The sequence below is a fragment of the Lethenteron reissneri genome, unplaced genomic scaffold (assembly GCF_015708825.2).
Source record: "Lethenteron reissneri isolate LAM-NWPU_2019-01 unplaced genomic scaffold, ASM1570882v1 scaffold_1698, whole genome shotgun sequence".
NCBI classification, from domain to species: domain Eukaryota; kingdom Metazoa; phylum Chordata; class Hyperoartia; order Petromyzontiformes; family Petromyzontidae; genus Lethenteron; species Lethenteron reissneri.
The window spans coordinates 1-11,483 of record NW_026891441.1 but is presented as its reverse complement, the minus strand read 5'-3'; the positions used below and the strand labels follow the sequence as shown (position 1 = coordinate 11,483).

Here is an 11,483-nt window from a genome sequence, read left to right as displayed (position 1 = left end):
CCTCGCCAAGATCCTCGTCGCCGACGGGACGCGCGACGTCCCCATCGGCGCGCCGCTCTGCATCGTGGTGGAGCGTGAGCAGGACGTCGCGCTCTTCAACGACTACGTGGAGGCCGGCGCCGACGCCACCGCGCCAGCCAAGGTGTGTGCCGTGGTGGTGGTGGTGGTGGTGTGTGCCGTGGTGGTGGTGGTGTGTGTGCCGTGGTGTGGTGGTGGTGGTGTTGGTGGTGGTGGTGGTGGTGTGTGTGTGTGGTGGTGGTGTGTGCCGTGGTGGTGTTGTGTGTGGTGGTGGTGTTGTGTGTGTGGTGGTGGTGTGTGCGGTAGTGGTGGTGTGTGTGTGTGCGGTGGTGGTGCTGTGTGTGTGTGGTGGCGGTGGTGTGTGCGGTGGTGGTGTTGTGTGTGGTGGTGGTGTTGTGTGCGGTGGTGTTGTGTGTGTGGTGGTGGTGTGTGTGTGTGTGTGTGCGGTGGTGGTGGTGGTGTGTGTGTGCGGTGGTGGTGCTGTGTGTGTGGTGGTGGTGGTGTGTGCGGTGGTGGTGTGTGTGTGCGGTGGTGGTGCTGTGTGTGTGTGTGGTGTTGATAGTGGTGCCACTACTGCTACTGCTGCTGGTGCTGCTAAGTAAATTAAATGTTGTGATCTCCCGCCTCTGATCATTTTCCGATCGCCCCTCCCCCCCCTCCACCCCCCCCCCCTCCACCGCCCCCCGCCCCCCCCCCCCGCCCCCCACACTCGTGCACAATGCTCCACAGGTGGAGCCAGCGGCCCCCCCCCACTCCGCAGCGGCCCCCACCCTGGCTCAGCCCCCTCCCCCCTCCCCGGCGGCCCCCCTCGGCGTGGGGGGCGGCCGCCCCGTCCCGCGTCTTCGCCAGCCCCCTCGCCCGCAAGCTGGCCGCGGACAGGGGCCTCAACCTCGCCACCCTCAAAGGTCGGAGGGGTCGGGGGGTGGGGGGCCGGGTGGGGGTGGGGGTCAAAAGGTCGTGGTGGCGTTGCGGCCTTTGGTTTGCCCCCAGCGAGCGTGGAGCCGCGTGCTCGTAACCGGCCCTGCCGGAGGCAATGATCGGTGCAACCACATCGATGTCGACCCCACACGGTTCACTCCGTGTTCGTGTGTACGGGGACATTGAGTTTTCAGGTCCTTACGGCGTACGGCCGTTTCAACGTGGGCACACAAAAATAATGTCGTGTCTAAATTTAAATTTAAAGCTTTCGTGACTGCAGGGATTCATCTTCTTGGTTCTTTCGGTAAAGTCACGTAGAAGGGAAATAATAAAATAATAAAAATTAAACTAATATACTAATATAATATAATGACTTTATTATGTTTAACTTTTATTATTTTTATTTCCATTCTACGTGACTTTACCGAAAGAACCAAAAAAATGTCGTGTCTATTTGTGTTTCTCTCTTGTGGTGATGGAACTTTGTGGGATGAACGTTGAGATGTATAAGGGACACGGACGGGGTGACCAATAAGGTCTGGATTGGTCCGTGATAGGGTCGGGCGCTGACAAGGGGTGTGCACGCACGGTGCGGAAGGAGGTCGACGCAGACAAAACCGCGCCAATCCGCGGGTCTGCCCGACCGACAGAGCCACCATTTTGTCCGGTGCGGCCGCTCACCGCCGTGCAGTTTGCAAGGCCGGCGAAGCGCGAGGGGCTTGGTGCTCGGGACGCCACGCCGGGGGGGGGGGGGGGGTGTGAACAAAAAAAGGCAAAGATCCCCCGTGTAGCCTTAACAGACTGTTGGGGCAAGTGCTGTTGGCGAGTAGCACTTATTGAGGCCAACAAACAAGCACCACCACCGGACGCGGGAGCATGAGCGCCGTTTGGCACTCCGGCGCGAGTGTTGACACGTACGCACGTACGTCTGTACGTATGTATGCGTGCGTACGTCTGTACGTATGTATGCGTATTTGCGTACGTCTGTACGTATGTACGCGTATTTGCGTACGTCTGTACGTATGCGTGCGTACGCATGTACGTCTGCGCATGTACATATGTGCGTGCGTACGCACGTACGTATGTACGCGTGCGCACGTACGTATGTACACGTGCGCACGCACGTATGTACGCGTGCGTATGTGTGTGTGTTGAATTTCTTTTGCAACGTACACGTAGCCAGCGGTGCTAAATGGGAGTTGCGGGGGGGGGGGTGGAAGAACAACGAACCGAAGAAATGAGTTTTCAATTGATCATCGGGGTGTAGTGTAGCGTATAGTTACATAGTGTAGCGTGTAGTGTATAGTGGTGTAGTGTACAGTGTTGTGTGTAGTGTAGTCTATAGTAATATTGTGTGGTGTATAATGCAGTGTATAGTAGTACAGTTTATAGTAGTGCATAGTGTCGTGTATAGCGCAGTGTATAGTTTAGACTTTAGGCGATAGTAGTGTAGTATATATTGCAGTGCACTGTATTGTAATGTGCACCAGCAGTGTGTAGTAGTGTATGGGGTAGTGCACCAGCAGTGTGTAGTAGTGTATGGGGTAGTGCACCAGCAGTGTGTAGTAGTGCACGGTGTAGTGCACCAGCAGTGTGTAGTAGTGCACGGTGTAGTGCACCAGCAGTGTGTGGTAGTGTACGGTGTAGTGCACCAGCAGTGTGTAGTAGTGCACGGTGTAGTGCACCAGCAGTGTGTAGTAGTGCACGGTGTAGTGCACCAGCAGTGTGTAGTAGTGTACGGGGTAGTGCACCAGCAGTGTGTGGTAGTGTACGGTGTAGTGCACCAGCAGTGTGTAGTAGTGCACAGTGTAGTGCACCAGCAGTGTGTAGTAGTGCACGGTGTAGTGCACCAGCAGTGTGTGGTAGTGTACGGTGTAGTGCACCAGCAGTGTGTGGTAGTGTACGGTGTAGTGCACCAGCAGTGTGTAGTAGTGCACGGGGTAGTGCACCAGCAGTGTGTAGTAGTGCACGGGGTAGTGCACCAGCAGTGTGTAGTAGTGCACGGTGTAGTGCACCAGCAGTGTGTAGTAGTGCACGGGGTAGTGCACCAGCAGTGTGTAGTAGTGCACGGTGTAGTGCACCAGCAGTGTGTAGTAGTGTACGGTGTAGTGCACCAGCAGTGTGTAGTAGCGTACGGTGTAGTGCACCAGCAGTGTGTAGTAGTGCACGGGGTAGTGCACCAGCAGTGTGTAGTAGTGTACGGGGTAGTGCACCAGCAGTGTGTAGTAGTGTATGGGGTAGTGCACCAGCAGTGTGTAGTAGTGCACGGTGTAGTGCACCAGCAGTGTGTAGTAGTGCACGGTGTAGTGCACCAGCAGTGTGTAGTAGTGCACGGTGTAGTGCACCAGCAGTGTGTAGTAGTGTACGGTGTAGTGCACCAGCAGTGTGTAGTAGTGCACGGGGTAGTGCACCAGCAGTGTGTAATAGTGTACGGTGTAGTGCACCAGCAGTGTGTAGTAGTGCACGGTGTAGTGCACCAGCAGTGTGTGGTAGTGTACGGTGTAGTGCACCAGCAGTGTGTAGTAGTGCATGGTGTAGTGCACCAGCAGTGTGTAGTAGTGTACGGTGTAGTGCACCAGCAGTGTGTGGTAGTGTACGGTGTAGTGCACCAGCAGTGTGTGGTAGTGCACGGTGTAGTGCACCAGCAGTGTGTAGTAGTGCACGGTGTAGTGCACCAGCAGTGTGTAGTAGTGCACGGTGTAGTGCACCAGCAGTGTGTAGTAGTGTACGGGGTAGTGCACCAGCAGTGTGTGGTAGTGTACGGTGTAGTGCACCAGCAGTGTGTAGTAGTGCACAGTGTAGTGCACCAGCAGTGTGTAGTAGTGCACGGTGTAGTGCACCAGCAGTGTGTGGTAGTGTACGGTGTAGTGCACCAGCAGTGTGTGGTAGTGTACGGTGTAGTGCACCAGCAGTGTGTAGTAGTGCACGGGGTAGTGCACCAGCAGTGTGTAGTAGTGCACGGGGTAGTGCACCAGCAGTGTGTAGTAGTGCACGGTGTAGTGCACCAGCAGTGTGTAGTAGTGCACGGTGTAGTGCACCAGCAGTGTGTAGTAGTGTACGGTGTAGTGCACCAGCAGTGTGTAGTAGTGCACGGGGTAGTGCACCAGCAGTATGTAGTAGTGTGCGGTGTAGTGCACCAGCAGTGTGTAGTAGTGCACGGTGTAGTGCACCAGCAGTGTGTAGTAGTGTATGGGGTAGTGCACCAGCAGTGTAGTAGTGCACGGGGTAGTGCACCAGCAGTGTGTAGTAGTGTACGGTGTAGTGCACCAGCAGTGTGTAGTAGTGTACGGTGTAGTGCACCAGCAGTGTGTAGTAGTGCACGGTGTAGTGCACCAGCAGTGTGTAGTAGTGCACGGGGTAGTGCACCAGCAGTGTGTAGTAGTGTACGGTGTAGTGCACCAGCAGTGTTTAGTAGTGTACGGTGTAGTGCACCAGCAGTATGTAGTAGTGCACGGTGTAGTGCACCAGCAGTGTGTAGTAGTGTACGGTGTAGTGCACCAGCAGTGTGTAGTAGTGCACGGGGTAGTGCACCAGCAGTGTGTAGTAGTGTACGGTGTAGTGCACCAGCAGTGTGTAGTAGTGCACGGGGTAGTGCACCAGCAGTGTGTAGTAGTGCACGGTGTAGTGCACCAGCAGCGTGTAGTAGTGTACTGGGTAGTGCACCAGCAGTGTGTAGTAGTGCACGGTGTAGTGCACCAGCATTGTGTAGTAGTGCACGGTGTAGTGCACCAGCAGTGTGTAGTAGTGTACTGGGTAGTGCACCAGCAGTGTGTAGTAGTGCACGGGGTAGTGCACCAGCAGTGTGTAGTAGTGTACGGTGTAGTGCACCAGCAGTGTGTAGTAGTGCACGGGGTAGTGCACCAGCAGTGTGTAGTAGTGCACGGTGTAGTGCACCAGCAGTGTGTAGTAGTGCACGGGGTAGTGCACCAGCAGTATGTAGTAGTGTACGGTGTAGTGCACCAGCAGTGTGTAGTAGTGCACGGTGTAGTGCACCAGCAGGTGTAGTAGTGTATGGGGTAGTGCACCAGCAGTGTGTAGTAGTGTACGGTGTAGTGCACCAGCAGTGTGTAGTAGTGCACGGGGTAGTGCACCAGCAGTATGTAGTAGTGTACGGTGTAGTGCACCAGCAGTGTGTAGTAGTGCACGGTGTAGTGAACCAGCAGTGTGTAGTAGTGTATGGGGTAGTGCACCAGCAGTGTGTAGTAGTGCACGGGGTAGTGCACCAGCAGTGTGTAGTAGTGTACGGTGTAGTGCACCAGCAGTGTGTAGTAGTGCACGGGGTAGTGCACCAGCAGTGTGTAGTAGTGTACGGTGTAGTGCACCAGCAGTGTGTAGTAGTGCACGGGGTAGTGCACCAGCAGTGTGTAGTAGTGTACGGTGTAGTGCACCAGCAGCGTGTAGTAGTGCACGGGGTAGTGCACCAGCAGTGTGTAGTAGTGTACTGTAGTGCACCAGCAGTGTGTAGTAGTGTACGGTGTAGTGCACCAGCAGCGTGTAGTAGTGCACGGTGTAGTGCACCACCAGTGTGTAGTAGTGTACTGGGTAGTGCACCAGCAGTGTGTAGTAGTGCACGGGGTAGTGCACCAGCAGTGTGTAGTAGTGTACGGTGTAGTGCACCAGCAGTGTGTAGTAGTGCACGGGGTAGTGCACCAGCAGTATGTAGTAGTGCACGGTGTAGTGCACCAGCAGTGTGTAGTAGTGCACGGGGTAGTGCACCAGCAGTGTGTAGTAGTGTACGGGGTAGTGCACCAGCAGTGTGTAGTAGTGTACGGTGTAGTGCACCAGCAGTGTGTAGTGTACGGTGTAGTGCACCAGCAGTGTGTAGTAGTGCACGGTGTAGTGCACCAGCAGTGTGTAGTAGTGTACGGTGTAGTGCACCAGCAGTGTGTAGTAGTGCACGGGGTAGTGCACCAGCAGTATGTAGTAGTGTACGGTGTAGTGCACCAGCAGTGTGTAGTAGTGCACGGTGTAGTGCACCAGCAGTGTAGTAGTGTATGGGGTAGTGCACCAGCAGTGTGTAGTAGTGCAGGGGTAGTGCACCAGCAGTGTGTAGTAGTGTACGGTGTAGTGCACCAGCAGTGTGTAGTAGTGCACGGGGTAGTGCACCAGCAGTGTGTAGTAGTGTACGGTGTAGTGCACCAGCGTGTAGTAGTGTACGGTGTAGTGCACCAGCAGTGTGTAGTAGTGTACGGTGTAGTGCACCAGCAGTGTGTAGTAGTGCACGGGGTAGTGCACCAGCAGTGTTTAGTAGTGTACGGTGTAGTGCACCAGCAGTGTGTAGTAGTGCACGGGGTAGTGCACCAGCAGTGTGTAGTAGTGTACGGTGTAGTGCACCAGCAGTGTGTAGTAGTGTACGGGGTAGTGCACCAGCAGTGTGTAGTAGTGCACGGGGTAGTGCACCAGCAGTGTGTAGTAGTGTACGGTGTAGTGCACCAGCAGTGTGTAGTAGTGTACGGTGTAGTGCACCAGCAGTGTGTAGTAGTGCACGGTGTGGTGCACCAGCAGTGTGTAGTAGTGTACGGTGTAGTGCACCAGCAGTGTGTAGTAGTGCACGGTGTAGTGCACCAGCAGTGTGTAGTAGTGTACGGTGTAGTGCACCAGCAGTGTGTAGTAGTGTACGGTGTAGTGCACCAGCAGTGTGTAGTAGTGTACGGTGTAGTGCACCAGCAGTGTGTAGTAGTGCACGGGGTAGTGCACCAGCAGTGTGTAGTAGTGTACGTGGGTAGTGCACCAGCAGTGTGTAGTAGTGCACGGGGTAGTGCACCAGCAGTGTGTAGTAGTGCACGGTGTAGTGCACCAGCAGTGTGTAGTAGTGCACGGGGTAGTGCACCAGCAGTGTGTGTAGTAGTGTACGGGGTAGTGCACCAGCAGTGTGTAGTAGTGCACGGGGTAGTGCACGGTGCGTAGCCAGCCAGGCTCACCGGGGTGCCGGGTGTCCGCAGGGACGGGGCCGGAGGGCCGAGTGACGAAACACGACGTGGAGACGTTCGTGCCGCCAGCCACGACAACTCCCACCGTGAGCCACCCGGTGCATCACCCCCACCAGCACCACAACCACCACCACAACCACAACCACCCACCACAACCACCCACCACAACCACCCCCACCGCCATCACCACCACAACCACCCCACCGCCATCACCACCACCACCGTCACCGCCACCACCGCCACCACCACCCCCACCACCACCACCACCGCCACAACCACCACTGCCACCACCACGCCCCTCCACCAACGCCACCACCATCACTGCCACCACGACCACCGCCACCACCACCACAACCACCACCATCACCGCCACCGTCACTGCCACCACCACCACCGCCACCACCACCACCATGCCACCACCACCGCCACACCACTGCCACCTCCACCAACGCCACGACCATCACTGCCACCACGACCACCGCCACGCCACCACCATCACCACCATCACCACCACACCTCCACCACCACCGCCTCCAACCCCACCACCGCCATCGCCACCACCACCACCGTCACTGCCACCACCGCCACCACCACCACCGCCACCACCACCACCGCCACCTACACCACCCCCACCACCTCCACCGTCACTGCCGGCGTGGTGCTGGCCACCCACCTCCTCGTGTGCCACAGTGCCGGTAGCCTTCGTAGGTGCTGTCGCCAACAGCACTTGCCCCACCAGTCTGTTATGGCCACACGGGGGATCTTTGTCTCTGTCCTGTGTGCAGGCCGCAACGGTCGCGCCCCCGGCCGCCCCTCGCCCCGCCCCACGACGCGGCCGCCCCCTCGCCGGAGACTTTGTGGACATCCCCGTCACCAACGTGCGCAAGGGCGGGGAGGGTGAGGGGAGGGGGGGGAGGGGGGAAGGAGAGGGGAGGGGGGGGGAGGGAGAGGGGGAGGGAGAGGGGAGGGAAGGGTGGGGGAGGGGGGGAGGGGAGGGGGGGAGGGGAGGGAGGGGGAGGGGAGTGGGGGTGAGGGGGGGGGGAGGAAGAGGGGAGGGGGAGGAAGAGGGGAGGGGGAGGGGAGGGGAGGGGAGGGGAGGGGGGGGGAGGGGAGGAAGAGGGGGGGGGAGGGGGGGGAGGGGAGGGGCGACGCCGGACCGCCGGCGTTACGCCGATGCGACACCACGCCGTAGAGACCCATAGACTCACACAGAGACCCATAGACTCACACAGAGACCCATAGACTCACACAGAGACCCATAGACTCACACAGAGACCCATAGACTCACACAGAGACCCATAGACTCACACAGAGACCCATAGACTCGCGTAGAGACCCATAGACTCACACAGAGACCCATAGACTGCGTAGAGACCCATAGACTCGCACAGAGACCCATAGACTCGCGTAGAGACCCATAGACTCGCGTAGAGACCCATAGACTCACACAGAGACCCATAGACTCACACAGAGACCCATAGACTCACACAGAGACCCATAGACTCACACAGAGACCCATAGACTCACACAGAGACCCATAGACTCACACAGAGACCCATAGACTCACGCAGAGATCCATAGACTCACACAGAGACCCACAGACTCACGCAGAGACCCACAGACTCACACAGAGACCCACAGACTCACGCAGAGCCCCATAGACTCACGCAGAGACCCACAGACTCACACAGAGACCCATAGACTCACACAGAGACCCATAGACTCACACAGAGACCCATAGACTCACACAGAGACCCATAGACTCACGTAGAGACCCATAGACTCACACAGAGACCCATAGACTCGCGTAGAGACCCATAGACTCGCACAGAGACCCATAGACTCGCGTAGAGACCCATAGACTCGCGTAGAGACCCATAGACTCACACAGAGACCCATAGACTCACACAGAGACCCATAGACTCACACAGAGACCCATAGACTCACACAGAGACCCATAGACTCACACAGAGACCCATAGACTCACACAGAGACCCATAGACTCACGCAGAGATCCATAGACTCACACAGAGACCCATAGACTCACACAGAGACCCACAGACTCACGCAGAGACCCACAGACTCACACAGAGACCCACAGACTCACGCAGAGACCCATAGACTCACGCAGAGACCCATAGACTCACGCAGAGACCCACAGACTCACACAGAGACGCATAGACTCACGCAGAGACCTATAGACTCACGCAGAGACCCACAGACTCACACAGAGACCCATAGACTCACACAGAGACCCATAGACTCGCGCAGAGACCCACAGATTCACGCAGAGACCCATAGACTCACGTCGAGACCCATAGACTCGCACAGAGACCCATAGACTCACACAGAGACCCATAGACTCACGCAGAGACCCATAGACTCACGCAGAGACCCACAGACTCACACAGAGACCCATAGACTCACACAGAGACTCATAGACTCACACAGAGACCCATAGACTCACGCAGAGACCCATAGACTCACGCAGAGACCCACAGACTCACACAGAGACACATAGACTCACACCGAGACCCATTGACTCACACAGAGAGAGACCCCTAGAGACCTTCTGTTATTGCTGCTGCTGCTGTTGTTGTTGTTCTTGCTGCTGTTGCTGTTGTTGCTGTTGTTGCTGTTGTTGCTGTTGTTGCTGCTGTTGCTGCTGCTGTTCTTGTTGTTCTTGCTGCTGTTGCAGCTGTTGCTGCTGCTGTTGTTGTTGTTGCTGTTGTTGTTGCTGCTGTTGCTGTTGTTACTACTCTTGCTGTCGTTGTTGCTGCTGCTGCTCGTGCTGATACTGCTGCTGTTGCTTCTCTTGTTTGCTGTTGCCGCTGCTACTATTCTTGCTGCTGTTGTTGTGCTGCTGTTGTTGCTTCTGCTGTTGTTGCTGCTGTGGCTGCTGCTGTTGCTGCTGTTGTTGCTGCTGTTGCTGCTGCTGCTGTTGTTGTTGTTGTTGCTGCTGTTGCTGCTGCTGCTGTTGCTGCTGTTGTTGTTGCTGCTGTTGCTGCTGCTGCTACTATCTTGTTGCTGCTACTTTGGCTGTTGCTGCTGCTGCTACTACTCTTGCTGTTGTTGCTGTTGCTGCTGCTGTTGTTGCTGTTGCTGCTACTACTCTTGCTGCTGCTGTTGATGCTGCTGCTGTTGATGCTGCTGCTGTTGCTGCTGCTACTACTCTTGCTGCTGCTGTTGCTGCTGCTACTACTCTTGCTGCTGCTGTTGATGCTGCTGCTGTTGCTGCTGCTACTACTCTTGCTGCTGCTGTTGCTGCTGCTACTACTCCTGCTGCTGCTGTGTTGCTGCTGCTGCTACTACTCTTTCTGCTGTTGCTGCTGCGAGGATGACCACCGGAGTTTGCGCGACACGGGGTTTCACGCTCCTTGACGGAGATCGTCAGCGAGGCGTCGTGGTCCGTGTGCGTCGACGACGACGACCTCACCTTGTCGTCGTTGTGCGTGTGTGTGCAGGTGATAGCGGCCCGCTTGCTGCAGTCCAAGCAGACCATCCCCCACTACTACCTGTCCGTGGACGTGACGATGGACGAGGTGATCGGCTTGCGCAAGGAGCTGAACGAGGTGAGGAGGCCGTCCGTGTCGAGCTCACGAGCGAGTTCGCGTCGTCCGTGTCAATGTGACGACCCGCTCGCACGCTCACTCGCACGCCCGCTCACTCGCACGCACACTCGCACGCTCACTCGCACGCTCACTCGCCGCTCACTCGCACGCTCACTCGCCCGCTCACTCGCACGCTCATCGCCACGCTCACTCGCACGCTCACTCGCCCGCTCACTCGCACGCTCACTCGCCCGCTCACTCGCACGCTCACTCGCCCGCTCACTCGCACGCTCAATCGCACGCTCACTCGCCCGCTCACTCGCACGCTCACTCGCCGCTCACTCGCACGCTCACTCGCCCGCTCACTCGCACGCTCACTCGCCCGCTCACTCGCACGCTCACTCGCCCGCCACTCGCACGCTCACTCGCCGCTCACTCGCCCGCTCACTCGCACGCTCACTCGCCCGCTCACTCGCCCGCTCACTCGCCCGCTCACTCGCCCGCTCACTCGCCCGCTCACTCGCACGCTCACTCGCCCGCTCACTCGCCGCTCACTCGCACGCTCACTCGCCCGCTCACTCGCCCGCTCACTCGCACGCTCACTCGCCCGCTCACTCGCACGCTCACTCGCCGCTCACTCGCCCGCTCACTCGCACGCTCACTCCCGCTCACTCGCCCGCTCACTCGCACGCTCACTCGCTCGCACGCTCACTCGCCCGCTCACTCGCGCTCACTCGCCCGCTCACTCGCGCGCTCACTCGCCCGCTCACTCGCGCGCTCACTCGCCCGCTCACTCGCCCGCTCACTCGCCCGCTCACTCGCGCGCTCACTCGCGCTCACTCGCCCGCTCACTCGCGAGCTCCTCGCCGCTCACTCGCCCGCTCACTCGCCCGCTCATCGCCCGCTCACTCGCGCGCTCACTCGCGCGCTCACTCGCCGCTCACTCGCCCGCTCACTCGCCGCTCACTCGCGCGCTCACTCGCGCGCTCACTCGCCCGCTCACTCGCGCGCTCACTCGCCCGCTCACTCGCGCGCTCACTCGCCCGCTCACTCGCCCGCTCACTCG

General features: G+C 57.8%; 1 protein-coding gene across 1 annotated transcript; it reads left to right on the top strand.

Annotated features, from left to right (window-relative positions):
* Positions 1-4: 4 nt before the first annotated feature.
* LOC133339247 (dihydrolipoyllysine-residue acetyltransferase component of pyruvate dehydrogenase complex, mitochondrial-like) lies at positions 5-10,438 on the top strand (the record flags this gene model as incomplete). The annotated part of the gene is made up of 5 exons (XM_061547391.1): positions 5-142; positions 748-923; positions 6,879-6,952; positions 7,652-7,763; positions 10,261-10,438. Coding segments are annotated over 5 exons (678 nt in total), but the record flags the coding sequence as incomplete, so codon positions are not given.
* Positions 10,439-11,483: the final 1,045 nt, after the last annotated feature.